Source organism: Nicotiana tomentosiformis, chromosome 6 (assembly GCF_000390325.3).
Source record: "Nicotiana tomentosiformis chromosome 6, ASM39032v3, whole genome shotgun sequence".
Taxonomy (NCBI): Eukaryota; Viridiplantae; Streptophyta; class Magnoliopsida; order Solanales; family Solanaceae; genus Nicotiana; species Nicotiana tomentosiformis.
Genome location: NC_090817.1, coordinates 106311705 through 106338344, shown reverse-complemented (window position 1 = coordinate 106338344; position 26640 = coordinate 106311705). Strand labels below are relative to the sequence as shown.

Here is a 26640-nt window from a genome sequence, read left to right as displayed (position 1 = left end):
TTCCTTTATGTTGGGTTATGGTTATTCGAGGAGCATGTATGATAGTAGTATTTACTTCCGGAAGTTAAATGATGATTCATTTGTGTACCTATTATTATATGTTGATAACATGCTCATTGCTGCTAAGGATTTAACAGAAATTCACAATTTGAAAAGTCAGCTGAAAAGTGAATTTGAGATGAAAGATTTGGGAGCAGCTAAGAAAATCCTTGGCATGGAGATCAAAAGAGATCGAAAAGCCATAGGCTATTTCTGACCCAGAAGAAGTACTTGGAGAGGTTTGACATGAAAGATGCTAAACCAGTTAGTACCCCTCTTGCTGCTCATTTTAAGTTATCAGCTGCTCAGTTCCCGCAGTCAGAGGAAGAAGAGAGGTACATGACACAGGTTCCTTATTCCAGTGCAGTCGTCAGTATTATGTATGCAATGGTTTGTACACGTCCAGACATTTCACAAGCAGTGAGCGTGGTAAGCCGGTATATGGCTTGCCCTGGTAAAGCACATTGGCATACTGTGAAATGGATTTTCAGATACTTGCGAGGTACTTCAAACACATGTTTGGAGTTTGGGAGAAATACTAACACTTTGGTTGGTTTTGTAGACTCAGATTATGCAGGTGATCTTGACAAAAGAAGATCACTGACAGGCTATGTATTTTGCATCGGGGGTTGCGCTATTAGTTGGAAAGCTACATTACAACATGTAGTAGCTTTATCTACTACCGAAGCAGAATATATGGCAGTGACCGAGGCGACCAAAGAAGCTTTATGGTTGAAGGGTCTATTTGCGAAACTCAGTTTACACCAAAGTGGTATTACCATTTTCTGTGATAGTCAAAGTGCCATTCACTTGACTAAAGATCAAATGTTTCATGAGAGGACGAAGCACATTAATATAAAGTATCATTTCATCCGAGAAACCATTGCTGAAAGAAAAGTCTCTGTTCAGAAGATCAATACTAGAGACAATCCTGCTGACATGTTCACAAAACCTCTTCCAGTGTCCAAGTTCAAGCTTTGCCTGAACTTGATTGGTATTTATGAAGAATGATTTTGCCCATTGGAATTTTTGCAGAGAAGGTGGAGCAAATTTACTATATATAAGCCGAAATTAGGCCAAGGTGGAGATTTGTAATATGGCCAAATTTTTATGACATTTGCCATGACATAATATCCATTATAACAAATTTGTGGATCATGACATTTGCCATGACATAATATCCATTATTAGGCTAAGGATTTCTTGCTATAAATAGAGGAGTTTCTCCTCATTTGTAAACACACCAATTCAAGAGCTTTTCACTCTTGTCTTTCTTTCTCCTCCTTTATTTCATTATAAATATTTTGTAAGAGAGTGAGTATTGAGAAACACTTGTGTGAACCCTTTCTTTGGAGTGATCTTGTGCGGTTATTCTCTTGGGGTATTTGGGATTAATTAGAGTATTTACTCTAATTTTGTACTCTCTTTTGTACTCTTATTGGTATAGTGAAATTGCTCATCTCCGCTTGTGGACGTAGGTCACCTTGACCGAACCACGTTAAATTTGTGTCTTCTTTATATTCTTTAATTGCCGTTATTATCACCTTCCATTGTCTTTGTTATTGTCATTATACCGTTGTTTGGCTAAATTTTGCACTACCCGGGTTCTCGATCCTAACATTATCGAATAAAGATATAGATTAATGATAATTGCCTTTTTATTTGCTTTCAGATTTAAATTAACCAAACTCAGTGTGAGAATTCATGTTATTTTAAGGAGTTCAATAACAACGATAGTAATGAAGAGAGATGTATGTAGATTTGTCCAAAAATGTTATTGGTATCGTATTTGCTTAAAGGGTATAAAGGTCATCTAGTTTTTAAAGATTACTTTAGTAAAATAACTTCACCTACAAGTTTTTGTGCTTATAATATAGTACGATGATATGATGATTATAGATTATATTATTTTATAAAATATTCAAAATTAAATACTCATGGGGCTTATGCCTCGCTGAGACATATGTAAAACGTCTTACGTTCACGCCTTTTAAAACACTAGTTACGAACACCTATACAATATATTTATTGTCACTCATTAGCATCCTCCATTAAATTTGGTGTCAAATAAACTTCTATTAGCACTTTTAGCTAAACGAAGTGAGTATTATATTAATTGAGGCAATCTAAGCAAACTTGCTCCAACTAATGGGGAAAAAAGCACAATGTTAGTTTGGTATTGGCAGCTCGGCTATTTGCGACTTAATATTAAGCATAACACTCAATGCCTCCTAATTTCATCTTAGAACTCACGATGAGCACTTTACTGGAATTCAACACACTTGAAGCTCATTTGTAATGACCACAACCTATCATGTCTCGAAGAAAAAGGAGACTAAACAAAAAAGTTTTAACCAAGAGCTAACAGTGAGCACTATTCTTCTTCCTCGTTTGGAAGCTTAATCCATTTCATTAAGGATTAGATGTTAAATATTGGACTGAACAAAAGTACAAGTTGCTTGCTTGGTGCTACCGGCCAGTTATTGCTAAGTAATGAAATGTTACTGAAACAGGAAGACATTAGAACATCAGTAAAATGTTGTCTTGTTAATGTCTCTTTGTGAGTAGTGTTTTCAACATGCCATTACGAAATTGATGAACAAATTTATGCATTAAGATTTTCAGATTCAAAACAGAGAAAATTAGTTCCAAAATTTGTCACACGTGCATGTGTCTTAGGAAATCAGCTAAAGTCATTATATGATGTTTAATAACGTTATGGTTTAAGACTTAAAAGGTAGGTATCTGTAACGACCCGGCCGGTCGTTTTGACTATTGCAATCCCGTTCTTCCATTTACTGCTCAAATTGTGAATTACAGTTTTTATTTGGCTTGCCGGGGTAATTGATTTGGGTTCGGTGAGGATTTAAAATGATTTAGAGCGCTTAGTTTCAAAGTTTAGAATTTAAGTTGAAAAGGTTGACCGTATGTTAACTTATGTGTAACGACCCCAGAGAATTTTTGCTAAGGAAATTAAGGTTTGGTGGTGCCGAGATAGATCAATTAGTACAATGGGTTGAACGATGCACCGAATGTTAACTTTTTGGGTTGAACGATGCACCGATGTGTAAAGGAAAATGTTGTCGGAAAAAGGTCATTTCTGCGACCACTATGCGGTCGCAGAATCACTCTGCGGACAGCATAATGGTCGCAAAGTGGCTCAGGAGAGGGGCAAGATTTGAGAAAAATCTGCGGTGCACTATGCGACCACAGACCTGTTTTGCGGTACATTATGCAACCGCAGAACAAGTATGCGGACTGCATAATGACCGCAGACTGGGTCAGTAACGCCCAGCTTTGGAGGCCAAATTATGCGGCCGGTATGCGGACCACATACCTGATCGCATAACTGCGTCAGAGCTTCCATTCTTTTAAATTTTTGACCCGACCCAACTTCGATTTATAGCCATTGAAGCTCATTTTTGAGCCAAAATCTGATATTTTAGAGAGAGGTGAGAGCATTTTAGAGAGAGAAACTAAAGACTTAGTCATTTATCCATCAATTCTTGTTCAAGGTTTGAAGATTTCACAAGGATCTTGCTAGGGCTTTAAAGAGGTAAGAATTTCTTTCCCTAATTCTTCCATTTCGGGTTTGGAGTAAAGATGGGTGATTAATAGTATGATTCTTGGGTGTATAGTATCATGTATACATACCAATAAGGTTGTGGAAAGATTGTTAAGTTCAAATGGGTAAGGATTGGGTTGAAAATGGTAAAAATCTTCATAAACTTTAATTGAAGATTTGAGGGTCGAGTTGGTGTCGGATTTTGGTGAAATTTGTATGGTTGGACTCGTGGTTGGATAAGTGTTCATATTCGGTAACTTTTGTCGGGTTCCAATACGTGGTCCCCACGAGCGATTTTTGAGTTAATTTCGGATTTTATTGGAAAATAATTAGTATCTCCATATGGAATTAATTACAATAATTGGTATTGATTGAAACGAACTAATTGTGGCTAGATACGAGGCTTTCGGAGACTAATTCTCGTGGAAAGGGCATAGCGGAATAAAGAATTACGCGGGTTGAGGTAAGTAACAATTATAAATCTGGTCCTGAGGGTATGAAACCCCGGATTTTGGTATCATGTGATTATTTTGGAGGTGACGCACATACTAGGTGACGAGCGTATGGGCGTGCACCGAGGAGATTGTGACTTGGTCCGTCCCGAAAAATTGTAAAGTTGAATAATTTATTGTTAGTTATATGATCTCTATGTGTTGAAGAAATTTGACTATAAATCATGTTAGAAATCATGCTTAGGCTATGTTATAGTACTGTTGAGACCCATATAGGTCGCGTACTTGTTGAATTATTTGCTAATTTATGTCTTGTACTCAGTCATGATTTTTCTTGCGTATTATACCTTAGTCTTTCTGGATATTTGTTGATATACTATGTTATCTTTGTTTGGGCTGATCTTTGTGATTCCTGAGAGCCCGAGAGACTTGAGAGGTTGAGGACTGAGTAAGGCCGAGGGCCTGTCGGTGAGGTAAGGATATTATGGCACGTGAGTTGTCCGTGCTGGATATTACAGCACGTGAGTTGTCCGTGCAGATTGTGGCGCTTTGGCTGTAGGAACCCCTCCGGAGTCTGTACACACCCCCAAGTGAGCGCGGGTACCCATTGAGTGTGAGTGTTGATCGCTAAGAGCCGAGTGGTTGAGCTGTTGTGATGAGCTGAGTGACTGTTGCCTGAGAGGCTGTATTTGCTTTGCATTTGTTGTTGCACTTGGTTGCTATTTGTCATTGTTGTGAAATCTCTGAAAGAATTTATATCCGGATTACTTGAAATTGAACTGTATAAAATTGATTTCACTTAAACTGTCGGATTTAAAAGCATGTCTATTCTTTGCTGGAACTGCTGAAAGTGAACTATGACTGTGTATCTTGTTATTATCTTCAGTTCCTTAGTTATTATTATTACTTGCTGAGTTGGTTGTACTCATACTACACCCTGCACTTCGTGTGCAGATCCAAGTGTTCCTGAACATAGCGGGTGTTGATCATTTCGTGTATTTGATTTTCAGGAGATTTTGAGGTAGCTGTCGTGTTTCGCAGACTTTGTCTCTCCTTCTCTATCTCCTTGTTTACTGTATTTGGTCTCAGACTATTATAGACCGTATTTTCCAGACTTGTAATCATATTAGATGTTCATATACTCAGTGACACCAGGTTCTGGGAGTGTTGTATCGGAAATTCCTAGATCTTTGGTATTGTATTAAAGGTTATGTTTTTAAATTTAAAGAAAATCGTGGGTTATTGATGTTGTCGGCTTGCCTAGTACTGAGATAGGCGTCATCACGACAGGTTAGGATTTTTGGTCGTGACAGTACCTGCCACGCCTTTACAAAGCATTACACTATTAGACGATAGAAGAAGACATGAAAGGTCTTATTGGCAACTTAGATAATATAGCAACCTGTAATATGATCCAAATGTACAAGAAAACAGAGAATAAAACTCCATACACCAAGTCTTTCTTCACCATATATAGCTAAAGAAAGCAAGCAATGGAGGTAGTCCAAGATAAAAATATTAGAATCAAAGCACTGATGGCATGGGGGATTGCAGTTACAACTCTTGACAATTCACGTTAATCACAACATACTAATCTAGATTTTCCAAAATAATTAAAAGGGAACCTACCTCAAAATTGATGCCCGTACATCACTTGTTGCGATGATAGCATACAGACAGACCAAGTGCTTAGGAACTATAGCTCCTGTCTTTAATACCAAGAATAGTTAAAAAGATTTACAGGCACATTATTTTATAAGGGAAATGCTAAATGAGTTCCTGCGCAAAGAGAGGAGTAGCATGGTGTTAATAAATTTTTTCACCACTATGAAGGTTGGAGGTTTATCGGAGGCGGATAACGTTAGTGGTCAAAATTATTAGCGGTCAAACTTTTATTTTATCCAAATTTAGTTTCATCAGGAAAATAGATGCCACATTAGAACAGGATGCCTAGCCTAAGTTAACTCCAGTATAAATAGATAGATACTCATCATATGCGAAATCTCACTGTAAGGTCTTATGCATCCTGCCTTAGTGAAATCAACTGGAAGGAGAAGCAACATGGTTTCCAAATCATTTCTTATTGCCATACGGAGATTATCATTTCTAGCTTTTGTGCAAACTATAACTCAAATAAGACTTGTATTCCTGTAGAGCAGAAAGTAACCAATCAAAAGCTTGTGAAGGCATGCAACCCACCCATTTTTAGCAAGACAAATCAGTAGAAATGAGCAATAGATATGAGAATAGAGACAGTTCGAGGCCAAAGGAGAAGAGGAGGTTAGAGGAAGAGCACAAGAGGGAGCGAAGGAGCACAGTGTGAAGACATGGAGATTCAGAAGGAGCGATGAAGAAGATCAAATGAATCTCATGCTTTTAATTGGCCGAGAGCATCGATAATGCCACTGCACAACATTACTATAAAACAAGATGTGACATGGCAAAGTTGGGGACAGAGAATGAAACTACATCCTATGAAAGGAACCTTTATTTCTCTGTTTTGACGTGTTAATCTCATTCCTATTGCAGCAGCCAGCAAGATCCACGGTCTGCTCAAGTTCATTCTTGAGCATTTCTAGCTTTTTTGTTTCCCACATGATGAACAGGTAGTAAATTCCTCCTACCTAGTGAGGCTGACAATATATGAGTTTAACTGTGTAAAATGTCAGGATTTAGCATTCAAGTTCCGTAATGGGACAACTGTTATGCTTCTCTAAACTAATGCCCACAAACTAAGAATATCGCAGATGATACTAACATTTTTCACTAACAAAATAAGATCTAAATAGTAAATCAAAATAGAAAAGAAATAAGGAGGAAAATAAAGGTTTCATATTTTGCCAAAGCTGGAAAATACCAAGGCCAACTACACCGAAAATCCTATAGATTTCTGTTTCCACGCAAAGACTTATTTGGCTTAAGTGCATAAAAACGTTGGGTGCACTTCAGGTGCATCTGAAGTGCATTTTTTTTCCATCAGAGTTTTTGGCCTTAAGTGCATAAAAACGTTGGTTCCACTTCAGGTGCATCTAAAGTGCATTTTTTTTTCACTTCACACTTTTTGGCCTTAAGTACATGAAATCATTGACTGCACTTCAGACCTATTTGGCTTTAAGTAATGCAACTTATTTGGGGATTTCTTTTTTTGGATAGGTAGATTAAATGTTATGATTAGATTACTTTGTTATTGTTTGTTGGGTCCTTTGCCACTATTCTTGAGCCTAAGGACCGATTAAATTTGGTGTCAAGTAAACTTCTATTAGCACTTTTAGCTCAACAAAGTGAGTATTATATTAATCGAGGCAATCTAGCAAACTTGCTCCAACTAATGGGGAAAGAACACAATGTTTGTTTGGTATTGGCAGCTCGACTATTTTAAGCGGTTGATCTTGTCCAATTTCACTCCTCTCTTTGAGGTTATGAAAACGGTCGATGCAATAGTAATATTCAACAAGATTTGGGGTCGAATTCCGCAGGGATTTATATGAATGGGTATTAGTAGTATATATCTTGGCACGTGAGTTTGTATATCTAAATTTGTACTTCCACAATATTTGATTTTGTTTAAAAATCTAAACTAAACTACGATTGTGATTCAAAGAATGAAACTAGGAAATTATTTTTTTTGTTGTTTTCCAAATGATATAAAAGGCCTAGGGCTATGACCTTCACCTAGGTGTTTGCCTAATGAGTTGTAAACTTTAAAGCTTATTTTATTGGTTCGGGTATATTATAACTATCAACACTTAAGTACTCACTCAATACCTCTCGATCAAAGATGATTTTGCCAAATTTGACTTTCTCAAGTCCAAATGGGTATTGAACAAAATAGTTGATAAGAAGCTCAAGTTGGGTTTTACTATCTGTAGGTGCAACCCTTTAATTGGGCTTATAAATCTTTCGATTGACCAAATTTCTTACTAGCCAAGTTTTCTTAGACTATGTCTCTCTTTTTCAAGTAGAGACTAAGTCAAATAGGCATGAATTAATGTTTGCAACTATTAATTCTTCAAATAAAAACAAGAACAAGGCTAGATAATAAAGACCCAACCATAAACAAGCAATAAATCAAATACCTATTAAGTTTACCCACTAGGGTTGAGTCACAACCTAGTAAAAATTTAGCTACTCATGCATAAACTAGAAGAAACGGGAGAAGAAATGATAATTAAACCCATATTGATAATTAAAATAATGAAATCAATATCCAAAAAGCTCAAAATAGCAAAAACTACTAAAAAAGAGTAAACGAAACCGTCTACTGTAGCACCCGATGTCAAAAGTTAACCTAAAAAAGTGAAACTCTTCTATTTATACAAAGCTAGAATTTTCGGATAAAAATACCTTTTCGGAGGTTCTGCGGCCGCATAATTCCATGTGCGGTCCGCACTTTTCTTCAGCTTGACAGGAGTGGAAATTTGCGGCCGCATAATTCTGATCTGCGGTCGCACTGCTCTCTTTCTGCGGTCCGCATAATTCTGAGTGCGGTCACACCTTGCTTTTCTGCGGTCCGCACAGTTCTGAGTGCGGCCGCGTGGCTCTTTTTCTACGGCCACACAATCATTGTGCGGTCCGCACTTTGAGATGCATGTTCTCTGTACTTTTGCTCTAACCCAGCTTCTGCGGCAGCACAATTTGTGTTCGGTCCGCATCTTGCAACATTCTTTGATGGAATTTCTTCACGACCTGCGGCCGCAGATGATATTCTGCGGTCCGCACTTTGAGATTTTGTGCCTGTTTTTGTCCTTGCATTCAGATTACTCCTTCTTGAGTTGGATTTCATCTCGGGAGCTTATCTTCCAATATTCCTACAATTAAGTACTTTTCATCAGTTTTCGGGAATACAATTAAGCGATTTTGGACTAAAACGCAAGCTAAAAGGCTCTAATAAGTAGTCAAAATCTCCACTTATGAGGGGTCCATCTCATTCAAAAGCCAAAGTAATGGGCATGTGCTTAAGAAAAATATTTGACTGAGAATTTCTTTGGTTTGGTAACCAACTTTGTTGAATTTTTTTGGTTTGGTAGCCAACTTTGTTGAATTTCTTTTGTTTGGTAGCCAACTTTGTTGAATTGTCAACATTAAAGAAAAAGAAGGAAAAGTGTGTGCAAATTGTCAAATATAGTAGGCTTTAGAGAGTGAGGCTTCGGCTATAAAAGGAGAGTTTCAACTCTCATTTCTACACACCAACAAAGAGAGAGAGAAAGAGTGAGGTTTCACAGACATGATATAAGAAAATAATTTGTGATAAAAATAGAGAGTGAACGATATTGTAGTAAGGTGGGAATATCAAAAGAGGGTTATTTCTTTTGAGTGTTGTAGTGGTCTTTGGAGTATTTTACTCGGACCTACCAAGTGTAAAATGTCTTGCTATAGTGATATCAGTTGCTCGTCTCGGGGCCGTAGTTTTTTCCCTTATTCAAAAGGGTTTTCCACGTAAAAATCTTGGTATCATTGTCACTCTTTTATTCTTGTTAATTACCGTATCTCGGTGCTACGCTATTATTTCACTTTTATTACTATGAATATTATTTTTGTAGGGGGTTTATTTCCAACAACTGGTATCAGAGCACAGGTTCTGCTCACTCATAGAAGTACTATTCAGTATCGGTAGTACTATACTCGGTGAAAAAAAATGTTCAAAGTAAAGTACGAGGTAGCAAAATTCAACGAAGATAACGGTTTTTCAACATGGCAAAGAAGGATAAGGGATCTGCTCATCCAACAAAGATTACACAAGGTACTAGATGTTGATGCCAAAAAGCCGGATACAATGAAAGCTGAGGATTGGGTTGACTTGGATGAAAAAGCTGCTAGTGCAATTAGGTTACACTTATCAAATGATGTGGTAAATAAAATCATTGATGAAGATACCGCATGTGGTATTTGGACAAGGTTGGAAAGCCTATACATGTCCAAAACGCTGACAAATAAATTGTACCTGAAGAGGCAGTTATACGCCCTACACATGGGTAAAGGTACAATTTTTTGTCTCATTTAAATATGTTTAACGAACTAATCATACAACTCGCCAACCTCGGAGTAAAAATAAAGGAAGAAGATAAAGCCATCATGCTATTGAACTCATTGCCATCTTCGTATGATAATTTGGCAACAACCATCATACACGGTAAGACTACCATTGAGTTGAAAGACGTCACATCGACTCTTCTACTCAATGAGAAAATGAAAAAAAAGCGTAAAAATCAAGGACATGCTCTCATCACAGAAGGTAGAGGCAAGAGTTATCAAAGGAGTTCGAGCAACTATGGTAGATCCGGAGCTCGTGGGAAGTCTAAGAACCGATCCAAATCAAGAGCTAGAAATTGCTACAGTTGTGATCAACCAGGTCACTTCAAAAGAGATTTTTCAAATCCAAGGAAGGGCAAAGGTGAAACTAGTAGCTAGAAGAATGACGATAACACAACCGCCATGGTGCAAAACAATGATAATGTCCAGAGTCGTAATGGGTGGTTTATACATCAGCATCTTACCATGCCATACCGGTAAGAGATCTTTTTTGCAGATATGTAGCAGGTAATTTTGGCCTTGTGAGAATAGGTAACACAAGCTACTCAAAGATTGCGGGGATTGGTGACATTCGTATCAAGAAAAATGTCAGATACACATTGGTTCTGAAGGACGTTCGACATATACCTAATTTACGGATGAACTTGATCTCGGGAATCACTTTAGACCGAGATAGATACGATAACTATTTTGCAAATTAAAAGTGGAGACTAACCAAGGGATCATTGGTGATTGCAAAGGGAGTTGCTCGTGGCACGTTGTACAGGATAAATGCAGAAATATGCCAAGGTGAATTGAACGCGGCACAAAATGATATTTCTTCAAATTTGTGGCACAAAAGAATGAGTCATATGAACGAGAAGGGATTGTAGATTCTTGCCAAGAAATCACTCATTTCTTATGCCAAAGGTACAACGGTAAAACCTTGTGACTACTGTTTTTATGGTAAGCAATATAGAGTCTCATTTTAGACGTCATCTGAAAAAAATTGAATATACTTGATTTGGTATATTCTGATGTTTGTGGCCAAATAGAAATTGAATCGATGGGCGGTAACAAATATTTTATTACTTTTATTGATGATGCTTCACAAAAATTATGGGTTTATGTTTTGAAAATCAAAGATCAGGTGTTTCAAGTTTTCCAAAAGTTTCATGCTCTGGTGGAAAGGGAGACATGACAAAAGTTAAGCGTCTCTGAAGTTACAATGGAGGTGAGTACACTTCAAGGGAATTTGAAGAGTACTGTTCGAGCCATAGGATCAGACATGAAAAGACAGTTCCTGTAACCCCACAACATAATGGCATACCCGAAAGAATAAACCACACCATTGTGGAGAAAGTGAGAAGCATGCTCGGAATGGCTAAACTGCCTAAGATTCTGGGGTGAAACAGTTCAGACAGCTTGTTACCTCATCAATAGGAGTCCATCAGTTTCGTTGGCGTTTGACATCCCGGAGAGAGTTTGGACCAACAAGGAGGTATTCTACTCGCATATGAAGATGTTCGGTTGTAAAGCTTTTGTACATGTACCAAGGGAGTAGAGAACAAAGCTGGATGATAAATTTGTTCCCTGCATATTCATCGGATATGGAGATGAAGAGTTCGGATACGGATTGTGGGATCCTGTAAAGAAGAAGGTCATCATAAGCAGAGATGTAGTCTTCCTAAAAGTGAAGTTGGAACTGCTGATGATATGCCAGAGAAGGCCAAGAATGGTATAATTTCTAACTTTGTTACTATTCTTTATACTTCTAACAATACCACAAGTACAGAAAGTAGGACCGACGAGGTTGCCGAGCAGGGGGAGCAACCTGGTGAGGTTATTGAGTAGGGGGAGCAACTTGATGATGATGTCGAGCAAGTGGAGAACCCCATTCAGGGAGAAGAACAACCTCAACCTATGAGGAGATCAGAAAGGCCAAGGATAAAGTCATGCAGGTACCTTGCCACAGAGTATGTCCTCATCAGTGATGGGGGTGAGCCAGAAAGTCTTCAAGAGGTGTTGTCCCATACAGAAAAGAATGAGTGGATGTAAGTCATACAAGAAGAGATGGAATCTCTGCAGAAAAATGGCACGTACAAACTGGTTAAACTTCCAAAGGGTAAAAGACCACTCAAATGTAAGTGGGTCTTCAAACTCAAGAAAGATAAAAATGGCAAATTGGTCAGATACAAAGCTCGAGTGGTGGTTAAAGGCTTCGAACAGAAAAAAGATATTGATTTTGACGAAAGTTTCTCACCTGTTGTCAAAATGACTTCTATTCGAACAATTTTGAGCTTAGCAGCTAGCCTAGATCTTGAAGTGAAGCAGTTAGATGTGAAAACTACATTGCTTCATAGAGATTTATATGGAGCATCCAGAAGGATTTAAAGTAGCTGGAAAGAAACACATGGTGTGCAAAATGAATAAGAGTCTTTATGGATTGAAGCAGGCACCAAGGTAGTAGTACATGAAGTTTGACTCATTCATGAAAAGTCAAATATACATAAAAACCTATTCTGATCCATCTGTATACTTCAAAAGTTTTTCTGAGAGTAACTTTATTATATTGTTATTGTATGTGGATGACATGTTAATTGTAGAAAAATATAAGGGGCTGATCGCAAAGTTAAAGGGAGATTTGTCCAAGTCATTTGATATGAAAGACTTGGGCCAGTAGAACAAATTCTAGGTATGAAGATAGTTCGAGAGCGAAGAAGCAGAAAGTTGTGGCTGTCTTAGGAGAAGTATATTTAACGTGTACTAGAACGGTTCAACATGAAGAATGCTAAGCCAGTCAGCACACCTCTTGCTAGTCATCTAAAGTTGAGCAAAGAGATGTGTCCTACAACAGTGGAGGAGAAAGAGAACATGGCTAGAGTTCCTTATTCTTCAGCAGTCAGAAGCTTGATGTATGCAATGGTATGCACTAGACCTGATATTGCTCATGCAGTTGGTGTTGTTAGCAGATTCCTTAAAAATCCTGGAAAGGAGCATTGAGAAGCAGTCAAGTAGATACTCAGGTACCTAGGAGGTATTGTAGAAGATTGCTTGTGTTTTGTAGGATCTGATCCAATATTGAAGGGCTAGAAAAATGCTGATATGGATGGTGATATTGATATTAGAAAATCCACTACTGGATATCTATTTATTTTTTCAGGGGAAGCTATATCATGGCAGCCTAAATTGTAGAAGTGTGTTACACTTTCAATAACTGAAGCAGAGTACATTGCCCTTACAGAAGCTGGCAAGGAGATGGTATGGCTCAAGCGGTTTCTTCAAGAGCTGGAATTGCATCAAAAGGAGTATGTTGTCTATTATGACAGTCAAAGTGCAATAGACTTGAGTAAGAACTCCATGTACCATGCAAGAACAAAGCATATAGATGTGAGATATCATTGGATTCGTGAGCAGGTTGAGAACGAATCTTTGCAGGTCAAAAAGATTCACACAAGTGAAAATCCTACTGATATGTTGACCAAGGTGGTACCAGGAGACAAGTTCAAGCTATGCAAAGAACTTGTCGGCATGCACTCAAACTAGAAGACAATGCTACCTCCTCTAGATGAATGAGACTGGAGGGGGAGATTGATGGGGTCCATCTTATTCTAAAGCCAAAGTAATAGGCATGTGCCTAAGGAAAATATTTGGCTCAGAATTTCTTTGGTTTGGTAGCCAACTTTGTTGAATTTCTTTGGTTTGATAGCCAACTTTGTTGAATTGTCAATATTGAAGAAAAAGAAGGAAAAGTGTGTGAAAATTATCAAATATAGTAGGCTTTAGAGAGTGAGGCTTCAACTATAAAAGGAGAGTTTCAGCTCTCATTTCTACACACCAACAAAGAGAGAAAGAAAGAGTAAGGTTTCACTATGGGTGGGCATAAAATCCGAAAAACCAAATTCCGAACCGGACCAAAATAATTCGATATTTCGATTTCAGTTTTTTCGATATTTTGATATAATTCGATATTAAATTTTTGATATTTCAGTATAATGGTACGGTCCTCGGCATTAAGATCTTGAAATTTCGGTATACCGAAATACCGAATTTTTAAAGAATTTCATGTGCTTCCTATACTGCCCTAGCCCAACCCCAACCCAAAATTTTAATGTTTGTATCTCTACTCTCTAGCCCAATAAGACTAGGACTAACTTTCTTACTCTCTTTCCCTAGTTTTACTATAGGAATTAGTGATTAGAATTAGGTTTCCCTAGTGAACACTGAAGTACTTAACAGATCGGCTGTGAGAACTGAGAAACCTAATTAGATCCGTGACTGCGGTCTGGCCCTCTGGGAGTACGATAGAGATGGCGTCATAGTAACTTCATGACCTCGGCGCCGACGACTCTCAAGTGTGACTGTTGGTATCCTCACTTTTTACCTTCATTCTTCAATCTTCAACTCTTCAACAGGTTCATAACTTTTCATTCTTCAATCTTTAGTTTTTTTATAATAATTTATGATAGATTAATTGGTAGTTCTTGGAATAAGAAAAACTCTTTGTAGATCTAAGTTTTTCTTTTTCACATTGTTTGTGGATCTACTTGGTCACTGCAAAATTTTAGAGATAAGTTGTGTATTTTTTCGACTCAAATTGTATGTATAGGTTGATTACATGAAGTTTGATCACGATGTTCTGCCACTTATTTTTTTTTAATGGATAATATTTCATAAACAAGTTCTGAAAAATTTCACTTTGAACCTAAAGATTCCAGTGACATGTAAAGAATGGGATTAGTTTTTTAGTAGAGTAAAATTACAAGATTTGAACGAGTGGTAACGCTTGTTGCACCACGGACAGAGGCAATTTCTTGTTAGGTGGCGTACATTAATTATCTTCATTTGATGTAATAATGAAGCTTCAAATTTGCTTACAACACTATTTTTTTATTGTATTTAAGCTTGAATTATTGGTCGCGTATGCAACCTTATGGCTAGTCTTCTTTTCCTGAGTTTAAGTTCTATACACTGACTGGACATCTATTTTATACGTATATGGATTACCTTGTATTTTCTTTGTATGATAACTAGCTCTTTTTTCAATAACGAGGAATATCATTTGTGGACAGGTTTGACTAACGACTCAACACTCAGTGAAACCAGTACATCACATTCACATAATATGTAATTCCAATTCAAGAATGAAATCAGCTAACAAATTCTATATTTGTAAAAGAAAAAAAGGAAATTGAATGTCTACATTGTCTTATAGAAGGTTACTAACTTTGACATGAAGACTCACTTCCAGATCCCACTATTTGCATAATATTCTTTTTGCTTTCTCTCAATTACTAGTATTTCTAGTGAAAAATAATCACATAAATACATCTCTAGTGAGATTACAAAATTCTGTTAGGGAAACGGTAGCCCAGAAACTCATAGACATCCTTGTCAAATACTTGTCAACCCCTATTTTAGACTTTGATTATAACTTCAACATGTAAACTACTAGACTTTGTATGATCCAGTTGGGACACTGTAAACTAGTAAACTTAGCTCGTTGACTCGGGTCTCTGAGTCTTGGTTCTTTCTCATTATAGTTTGACATATCGAGGGAAATTAGCAACAAGGTTGTATGTATATTAGTTGTTTAAGTTTTTATTTTCTGGTCACGGTTTACTGGGTCGTCGTCGTCGTCGTCGTCGTTATTATTGTTGTATATCTAAACTCAACTCTAGTCTTAATTTGTGTTTATATTTGTTTTAATTTTGTATAGATGGCAGATAAAAGTAGAGTAAGTAATGCCGGCTCAACTGAAAGTAGAGGTGATAGAAGATAATTAAGGGAGAAGTTCGCAAAGTAGAGTGCAAGCATTGTGATCGAGTCTATAATGTTCATCCAAAGAGGGATGGCACATATTGTTTAAGAAAACATATTAGGCGTTGTCTTGAGCATCTTCCTGAAATCTGTATTTAAGAATTAAGACTAAGTTGATTCGAGACTATTAGTGTAAACTTAAATTGAGGGATGCCCTCTCTGTTTTTGTTACACTGTGTTTAATTATGCTGCTACTCGTTAGTAGTTGTTACTATCTTAGCTTGCTGTGATATTTATTTACTTCTTTTCCCTTTCAAGTACTTGCTGTGAATGTGATAATCAGATGTGCACTTGATGTTAATGTGATAATCATGTGCTCTTACACGCCTTTTGAATTTAGTGTTACTGGCTTGCTTATTTGATTATTTAGTGTTGCTGGCTTGATGCACAAAATGATAGTTGGCAGATTATTTAATGTTGTTGTCGTGCTGCCTTACACGCCTTTTGTTAGGTAGAATGGCAGATTTGATTATTTAGTGTTGCTGCCTTTTGCTTAATGCTTAGGCTCTTAGCACTTAGCAGTACGTGACACATGAATATGTATTAAATCGAAATCGTACCGAACCAAAAAAAATAATACCGAACCGTACCGAAATACTTTGATACGGTATTTGGTATACACAATTGATAAACCGAATACCGAAATTCTTAAATACCGAAGCGAAGTATCGAATGCCCACCCCTAGGTTTCATAGACAAGGTATAAGAAAATAATTTGTGTGAAAAATAGAGAGTGAGCGATATTGTAAAGTGGGATTATCAAAAGAGGGTTATTTCTTTTGAGTGTTGTAGTGGTCTTTGGAGTATTTTACTCGGACCTACAAAGTGTAAAATTTCTTGCTACAGTGATATCAGTTGCTCGTCTCGGGGACGTGGTTTTTTTCCTTATTCAAAAGGGTAGTCCACGTAAAAATCTTGGTGTCGTTATCACTCTTTTATTCTTGTTAATTACCGTATTTTGATGCTACATTATTATTCCGCTTTTATTACTGTGAATATTATTTTTGTAGGGGATTTATTCCGCTTTTGCGACTTAATATTAAGCATAACACTCAATGCCTCCTAATTTTATCATAGAACTCATCATGAGCACCTCACTGGAATTCAACACACTCGAATATTTATAATGACCAAAACCTATCATGTCTCAAAAAAAGGAGACTAAACGAAAAAGGTTTAACCAAGAGCTAACAGTGAGCACTATTCTTCTTCCTCATTCGGAAGCTTAATCTATTTCATTAAGGATTAGATGTTAAATATTGCACTGAACAAAAGTACCAGTTGCTTGCTTGGTACTACCAGTTATTGCTAAGTAACGAAATGTTACTGAAATAGGAGGTCTTTAGAACGTTTGTAAAATGTTCAGATCTTCACTTAGTTAATAGGAAAAGATGCATGTCTCAGACAGTCTAACTTAGCTTGCAAAGAAAAGGAAGGAATACTCGTTTACAGCAAATTCTCTCTATGTAAAGAACAACTAGAGGACACAAACCACCTATTTCTATTTCTACATTGCAAAATTACTGCTCCAATGTTGTATATGCTTTTTAATATTTTGTGCCTGAAATGGACAATGCCTAGAGCTGCACAGGAACTTCTACAAAGATGGCACAAGAGGTGAGTGAGGGGCCTACATTCAAGACTCTGGCATGCAATTTCAGCAGCATTTTTGTGAGAGAAATTTCAGAATTTTTTAGGACAAAAAGGAGTATGTAGCTACTCTTAAATTTCATTATATTTCTTAGCTTACCTTTTGGAGTAACAAGGCAAATATTTGTACATGATACTCAAGATGTTGAGGCCACGATTGACTTTATTAGTTCTTTACAGAGCTTGTAAGATCTTCTTTTGATGTATTCTGTACATGACAACATACTCTTGGTGCTGCTGCTTATATAAAACTTTTCCTTACTTATCAAAAAAAAAAAAAACTCACATGTTTCACCCACATCATTAGAACTAATTCGTTGCCAAGAGCCACCACACTTATTAGTAAGGTCAATTAGTGTTTTATTAATTAATATTAATTAATTGGTTGTGTTTTTTATTGTAGAAAAGACTGGAGTTTGGGCTAAATTATCTTGCAAATTTGTTTGAATTGGATGCCCAAAATGTGAGCCCAATTCGGCAACCCATCTAAGCCCAAATAATTGAGATAGAGCACCAACGTTTTTGAGATTTTTACACTGGTCATTAATAAAAAATTATTTTAATAAAGAACAGCCTTTGATTTATTTCAAAGATAATAGATTTATTAACATTTATAGCATCTTTAATATTGTTTAGGTGCAAATAAGGCATCAATTTATTCCTAATTCTCTCTCATAATTAAGCTGCCACTCATGCTCTTTCATCATTAGTGTCCTTACCATTGTAATTTGTAGGTTTTATTTCTCAAAGTTTGGTGGGATTGGAAGAAGTGTAATTATAGGATTATAATATTCAAATTTATTAAAATACATAAATCGGACATATACTCACAAATAAACATGTAAGGTGTCAAACTATACATTTAATATTATATACCAGCAATTTTTGTAAATAAATTGTATAAATGAACATATATGTGTATACATTATACCACTATTATATTATTTATATAACTAAATATGCTAATTAATTATGCAATATTCTAGAATTATTCCAAAAATATACCAGCAATATTTTTCGAAATAAAACGTATAAATAAACACGGACACATATACAGTATACCATTCATATAATAAAATATTTCTAATTAAAATATTAAAGTACTAGAGTTATCATAAATATATTGGAATTATTCCGTTATTATACCACTTAGTAGAATTAATATTATTAGTAAGAAAAGAGAAAGGATTTGGATGGAATATGGAAGAAGCGTGATTACAGTAAGAGATTTCGTTTGTTACACATCTCTTATATATCTCCTCATCACCTTATGATGCTAGCTAGGATTATGTAATTTGTTTTGAAAACCTGCCTAAGTTTCAAAACTTTGACAAAAGGCATATAGCAGGTTTGAGGAAGCTGTGTTTTATTAGAAGGTTCCTCTTACTCTACTTTTTGGATATGCACAAAAATCATATTAACGCAACTGTAAATAAATATTAATGCTTCATATTAGCACATGTAAATAAATAGTAATGCTTCAGACCAACTTTTATGCAGAACCCTCCTCGTTAATTTTGGCTTTTAAGTGGTTCAAAGTTTAAACCCCCATTGGGATGAATAAGATGCTTACAAGATAATGATTTTACTAATATTGGTACCAGAATATAAGTTCTTCAGTGTCGACTCTATTCTGCGCAATAATTTAAAACTTTCAAAAGCAGGGTAAGGATATCCAAGAATCAAACTGCAAATTCACAAAGCATAACTCACAAAGCTTTAAAATTAACATAAAGTTAAATCCTTCCGCAAAATCAAAAAATAGAAGGAAAAGAACCAAGCAAATAGTACTACGAAGGATAAATAATGAAGAGAAAAGCAGAACTTTTCTTGGAAATTGGAGGTGGATGTAAACCAAAAAGAATTAAAAGAACAAAATCAGAGGGGTTATGAATCCGTTTTGACGATTAATTCTCTGCTTTTAGTGCATTTGGAATTGAAGCGTTGTAGTTTTTGGTTTGAAACTGGTCGGGGACTTGGTTAACCCAAATTCCCCTTTTGCCTGACGCATTTTATTCATTAAAATGATTGTGAGCCAGACTATTCATTTTTTTTTCCCTTAAGAAAACCCAAATACCCCTTTTTGGATGAGGTAGGTGTTACTCCAACTAATGGGCTGAAATATATGTGAAATGCCAAGGAACAAAACTAGATACAACAAAGGAATTACTATATTTTTACAAGAACAGATAGATATGGCATTATGAAGGACAAAGCATACCTATTAGCGAAAAAAGCAAGAAGAGACATGGATGGAGTTGGACCAGAATATTACAACTCAATCACCAAACGAACAAATTTAAAATAAGACAATGACAATTTATTGGTCTTTTCTCAAAGAGTAGCGAGTAGAATATATAGTTGGTATAGCAATTAGTCCTCCATGTTGATGATGCAACGAAGGCCTTCTCCCTTCAACATTAAATCAAATGCCTTGTTGATTTCAGCAAATGGGAGTTTGTGAGTGATGAACTTCTCCAATTCAAGTTCCTTGTTCATGTATTTCTCGACGACAGAAGGAAGATCAGAACGGGGCTTGTAGTTTCCAAAGAATGTCCCCTTGAGAGTCCTTTCATTCAACAACTTCATAGGGTGTGTCTTGAATACAGCTTCTTTATGTGGTACTCCAACAAGAACAGCCACTCCCCAACCCTGAATATTAATTACAAAGCATATACTTTCAGTATAATTAATGTAGTAATAAGCTAAGGTAATTTGATGATGAGAGAAAGCATACATCATGGACACATTCAAATGCTGAAATCATAGCATCAATGTGGCCTGTACATTCCACACTCCTGTCTACTCCGCCATCAGTCATCTCAGCAATTACCTAATCAAACAAGAATCCAAGAAAAGATGATCAAATTCAACTCACGGTTTTTTTTTTTTCCATAACTGATCTTATTAGTAAACTAAGAAAATATGAGTACCTCTTGAATTGGTTTATTATGATCCTTAGGATTCACAAACTCTGTCACACCAAATTTCTTAGCTGTAGAATATAGGCAAAATGGATGAATGAGTTGAGACAAGATTCAATTAATGTTGAAGATTCAAGAGAAAAATATCAAGGCACATGTGTAGGTTCAACTTAATTACCTAACTCAAATCTGCTAGCATTTAAATCAACACCAATTATCCTTGAAGCACCAGCAATTCTTGCTCCTTCTGCAGCCTGACCAAATGGGATCAGATCATTAATAAGATTCCTTAAAGTAAGTAACATATGGGAAAGAACAAATCATTGAAAAATATTTGCAATATGGACAGGGTACTCACAGCAAGGCCTACAGCCCCCAGTCCAAATATAGCCACACTTGATCCTTTTGTTGGTTTAGCCACATTCAAAGTTGCACCAAGACCTAGAAAAGAAGCATTTGATCAATCGACAATTGAACTCCTCAGATGAAACTAACTATTTAAGATGCATAATTTTAAGGTTGATAATTTGTCCTATACCTGTAGAGATTCCACAACTGAGGACACAAACTTTGTCAAGAGGAGCAAGGGGGTTGATTTTAGCAACACAACCAACATGAACCACAGTGTACTCACTAAAGGTAGAAGTCCCAACAAAATGGTAAATAGGCTTTCCATTTATGGAAAATCTTGATTGTCCATCTTGAATCATTACTCCCCTATCAGTGTTAATCCTTAAGAGGCTACACATATTGCTTTCTTCCGATTTGCAGTGAGCACAATCTTTACATTCCCCTGTGAACACAGGCAAAACATGGTCTCCTGGTGCAAGTTCTGTTACTCCCTCTCCAACACTCTCCACAATCCTAATATTAAAACCAAGAAAACAACAGAATTCAGTACCCTTTTGGCTTTAGAGACAATCAATGATTAATTTAAATCAATCAGTTGAAACAACATAGTACATACCCTGCTGCTTCATGTCCAAGAATTCGAGGAAAGACTGGATTTTGGCCCTGAATTATTCGAATGAGTTAAAAAGATAGCGATCCACATTGTGATATTTGCTTAAGTTAACAAAATTTTCAAGAATGTAACTTGTTTTTTTTGTTTACCTTTGCTTCCCAGAAGTAGACATCAGTATGGCAGAGAGAAGTGTAGAGGATCTTAAGACGAACTTCCATTTTTTGTGGAGGTGCCACCTCCACTTCTTCCATCACTAATGGCTTCCCTGCCTCCCATGCCACAGCAGCTATAAAATGATATTAATTTCCATTACTTCAAAATTTACCACCAAAATTCTCAAAAAAAAAACCTTTTGCGAACTGTGTCATATTAAATTACTTACCTATTAAGGATAACGTATAAGAAATTAATGGAATTAAATGAATGTTCATACCTTTGCAACGAATGACTTGCCCGACAGTGCTTGACATTTATTTTTCTTGATTTCCTTCACTGATCACTAAAATAGGAAAATTTTATGTAGAGAAGAACTTTTGTTGTTTCTGAATACTGAGTTAAATATCTTGAGGTGTGATGTGGCACTGCATTAGCTGGGGTATTTATACCTGAAAATATAGAATCGTGAAATCGAAAAGTTGAATACAACAGGCCAAAGTAAAACCATTTCCATGTTTTGGTCGCTGGGTTTTCGAAACCGGTTTTTGGCTGTTTGTTTTGTGTTACTGTTTGAGTTTTTGTCGAGTAATAAGAAAAAGGTGGTGGTAATATTTCAAGAGAAAAATCGATTTGATTTATTAAACCTAACGATGTTTTGACCCACCAAAAAAATGTTATTTTTTACACGCCCATTTTGTTTTTATTTTTGGATAGACACGATTCATCTCTCCTTTTTGGTCAAACGTGAATTCATCTTCCAAAACTCAAATTTAAATAATTCAAAATTATGAAAATACATAAAAAAAAAAAAAAAAAAACTATTTTTGTTCAGAACAGTGGAAAACATATTGACTATTTTATTTATCAATACTACTCGACTCAACTTTAAGAAAGTAAAACAAGAATTTGGTAATAGAGAAAGTAATCTATGTTAACATGTCTTAATTTTATTTTCAAGCGAATAGCTTAAAAAATTTGAAGTATTTTATTTTGCTAAAAATCTTATAAACTTGGATATAAGTGTTTTACACATACAATTGAAGGGTAAATTTCATAAATAGTCACCAGATTTTCTTATTCCAAGATTTTTTTTTTTCGTCTAATAAATAATAATTCAATTAAAACAGGAATGACCCACCTGACAAAATAATCATATATATAAATTAAAATAATACTAAAATTGAATCCTTCAAAACATGATACTTCTATTTTTTATTTTATTTTCAAGTTTTCATTCAAATTGATAGTATTTTTATTTCACGTGCGCTCTAATTATACCTTTTATTTCTTTCTTTCTTTTTATTTGTAGAATCTCGTGCATTCAAAACTAAGTTTTTTGTGGGGAAGGATTCACTTTTAGTATTATATACTCCCTCAATTTTAATTTATGTGAACCTATTTCATTTTTAGTTTGTGTCAAAAAGAGTGCCTTCTTTCCTTATTTGGAAACAATCTACATTTATGCAATGATTTATAGCCACACAAAATATATGTGCCTCATTTTACACCATAAATTCAAAAGTCTTATCTCTTTTTCTTAAACTCCGTGCCCAATCAAATGGGTTCACATAAATTGAAACGGAGGAAGTATATGTATATATATATATATATCATCGGCTATTTTTAAGATAGGCTAAAGATATATATTTCTCCTAATTTAATTGGGTTATTATTTATTAGACTGAAAATAAAAATAAAAATAAAAAAAACTTGGAATAAGAAATACTGCCGCAAATTTGTATTTCCGGTCACTATGATTTTTATGTGAGCTAGTAAAAATTTTATAATTTTTATGTAAGAAAATAAAGTTATATGACTTTGATAAAAAAAAATCATAGAAGATGTTTGGATTGACTTTTAAAAAACAGTTTGTAAGTTAAAAGCCAAAAGCCATAAGTTGGTGGTAATACCCAACTTTTAACTTTTGACTTATTTTTGTACTTTTCATGTCTAAAAGTAAGTGTTTTTAAGCATTTTTTTTTATCAAAGTGGTTAAAAGCCACTAAACACTAAAAATAAGTCAATTCAAACACCTCAATAGTTCTACGACTATTCGTAAAATTTACCTTAGGACCCAGTTTTATTTTCTTTTTATCTCTTAAAGATAAGATTCATATTTCTCTCCCTCTCCATCCCGTCTTATCCCTTTCATGCCTTTTGCCTTCCTTTTTTTTGAAGTTTTATTCCTGTATATAGTTTGATTTTGGAAATTCATAAACTCCTTTTACTTCTTAAATCTTTTGTATTGGCTCTTGAAATCTTTGTCAGCTTGATTCTACTTAAGCAGTTGTATTGGGTTGTTTGATGGTTTTCCCCCATCCCTTTCATGAAAACTTGGGTTGTTTTTCTATAATTGGTCTTTTGATTATTTCAACAACGATATTTAAACCAATTATCTTCATGTAATGTGCTGTCAACCTTAAAAAGGTAATGACTACCTAGATGCTTCGTGCATGTACTAGCAATAATTTAGTTTAGTACATTCAAATTTGGCATCCAATAAAATATTAATATAATATTATACACACATTTCTGCAAAGTAGACTCTTGTTTTTATTGCTCTTTTTTCTCATACCGGGTGATGAACTCGGACATTGAAATTTCTGGATAAAAACAGTAAAAGGAAAGGTTCGAAAAAACAAAAGTGCTTTTCGCTGAGTTAGTATTATGCTAATCAGCGACTGGATAAATCATGATCTTACGTTGTAATATGTTGTCGGCAATATTTTCAGTATTAATGAGTATTATACGGATTTGTATTTTGTTTATTTTTATAACAAAATTACAAGTAGACATTAAATCATCTAGACTAGAAAATAAATTATGAGAATTTAGGGATGTTGAGGTCTAACTCGTCGAAAAGAATTAGGTTGATTAAACATAATGTATGTATAAAATATAGTCAACAGAAATGAAATATAGTTTCAGTTAATATGAATCACTTAGTAAATACTGGAATCCAAATATATTGATCTTTTGCGAGAAAAAGAGACAAAATTAAAAGGTACTGCGTACTAATAGGTAGTCAGTATCTAAAAGAAGAATTATGTAAGCTTGAAGCATATGGAAAGCCCAATTCCAGGTGTTGGCCCAATGATTGATTTATGTATGGATATTTGCTTCGAATAACTGAGGGGCAAGTGCAGAAATATCACTTGGGGGACCACTATTTTGAAGCATTGTCAACAATTTACAAAATATATAAATTTTGATTACTTTGGAATCAAAGTTCTGCTTGAGGTATGACGTTTTCAAACTTCAGTTTGGGCCTGAAGTTAGACTTGGCTAGTTTACAACTTCTGACCTTTTGGATGTTGTCTGAAAACTTCCTCTCAAGGATTTGAAGTGTAAAGTGCTCATAATGGAAGGTTGATTTAATTACCTGTTCCTAATCATGCATAAGAAGAGCATTTCTATTTGTCCAAATGTACTTATCTATCATCCATCTAAAGATCCTTATTCTATAATGGATTACATAGTCTTTGACCAAAAAATTTGCATCTTGGTTCAAGTAATTAAATTTATATAAATGAGGGTTAATCTTAGTTAATAATAATATCCCTAAGATGAAGTTCTTAAAAGAGCACAAACACTATGCAGATGTGGTCGGACAATGGCGATAGCATGCAATAAATATTCCAGAAATCAAAGACAATAATGTAGCATTCAATATCAATGAATAGCAATAAATGACATTTAAGTAAATAGAATAAATGAATCACCCAAGAAAGGATGGAATAATTGAATGTTCTTTCTGAAAATGATGAGTGATGGACAACTCCTTGAATATTTGAGTTATTCTCAGATCTGATGGAAAAGTATAAACAAGAATCTCAGTGAAAAGGTAATATTTGTATCTTAGCAATGAGACCCGATTCTCTTTCTCAAGTCAAAATGTATTTTTACAAATGAATATCACATGTCCCTTATCATTGTGTCTTTTTCTATTTATAGGGAACATGCTCCTAAGAAACTCTAATAGTACAAGTGCAGAGAATATCAACTAGAATATTCTCTTTAATATCCTATCTTGAAACTAGTCGTTATAGCTCTGTCAAAGGTACTCGACCTTGGCCTCGACCCTTGTTGACACCTCGACTTCGGTCCTTGTTGACTCTTCGACTACAGACTTCGCCGCTTCTTGGGCCATTTCGACAAACGGCGACTTGGGAACTCTTCCCCTAGTACTATCTTGGCTTAAATATTCTAAAGATAGATTTTGACCCATACAGTTAGTCCCTCCGCTTATTGAGGCCGGCTTCAGGCGGATTCGATGAGCGGATCTTGTTCTTTGTGGTCGAAACAATCGAGCGAGCTATGTAGGTCGTGGTGGTTGCGATGAACTGGCAGCATGGCCCTACATGGGCCACACATTTCAAACGCTTCAATTTTTCCAAGCAATTTGCTGGAATTATGTTGTCCATGAGTTAGGATGACGTCATGATGTCATGCGTCATTATGGCGCATATTCGCGATGCGTTGCTTCGTTTAGCGTGTGACCTCTGATTAAACCTGCCGCTTCGGTTCTGATTCCAGTAATGATGAGTCATTTTCGGTTCTGGTGCCAAGACCTTTATAAATAGAGGTATTTGAATGCGATTTTGAGGTTTAAGTTTTCTGTTGTATCAAAACCCCATATTTTTCTCTTGCTATCTTCTTGCTTCGAACTTCTTTTATCTGTTCCAGTGATTTGTATTGTTCTTAACTCTTCCTCGTTTGATACCTCTCTTTACTACATTAAACTATGTCAACATATCTTCTGAGCTGGTAAGGGAAGTCATGTGCCCCCCCTGGAAGTGGTATTTTCCTCTCATGAGGAGAGAGTTCCTGCCACCATTGAGGATGGAACCTTCCCGTCGGTGGAAGAGATAATTCCACGCAGCTCTGATTCCAGATCCGATTTTACCAAATCACCTGATGCTAAACCTGGAGCCTTTCGGTCAGTGATGACGGTGAAAGAATTGGAAGAGCTTAAGGCTAAGTTTGGCCTTCTCAATCACATTGAGTTAATACCACCTGGGTGGTATACGGTGCAGGTCTACTATCCTAGGTATTGCGCCT

The 26640-nt window shown here is 35.7% G+C and overlaps 1 protein-coding gene across 1 annotated transcript; it reads right to left on the bottom strand.

Moving 5' to 3' along the window:
- Positions 1-19688: 19688 nt before the first annotated feature.
- LOC104090195 (alcohol dehydrogenase 1) lies at positions 19689-22093 on the bottom strand. Its single transcript, XM_009595246.4, has 9 exons — positions 21857-22093; positions 21573-21709; positions 21427-21473; positions 20998-21323; positions 20818-20900; positions 20638-20713; positions 20469-20530; positions 20273-20368; positions 19689-20187 (listed from the first exon to the last, which is right to left on the bottom strand). The coding sequence occupies exons 1-9, from the start codon at positions 21891-21893 to the stop codon at positions 19909-19911; spliced, it is 1143 nt and encodes a 380-aa protein (XP_009593541.1). The 5' UTR covers positions 21894-22093; the 3' UTR covers positions 19689-19908.
- Between the last annotated feature and the right edge of the window lie 4547 nt (positions 22094-26640).

Coding starts and splice junctions, on each gene's coding strand:
- LOC104090195 (XM_009595246.4), bottom strand. CDS start 21,893: ATGTCAAGCACTGTCGGGCAAGTCATTCGTTGCAAAG. Junction 21,474..21,572: donor TCTACTTCTGGGAAGCAAAG/GTAAACAAAAAA, acceptor CGAATAATTCAG/GGCCAAAATCCAGTCTTTCC. Junction 20,714..20,817: donor TGGGGGCTGTAGGCCTTGCT/GTGAGTACCCTG, acceptor CCATTTGGTCAG/GCTGCAGAAGGAGCAAGAAT.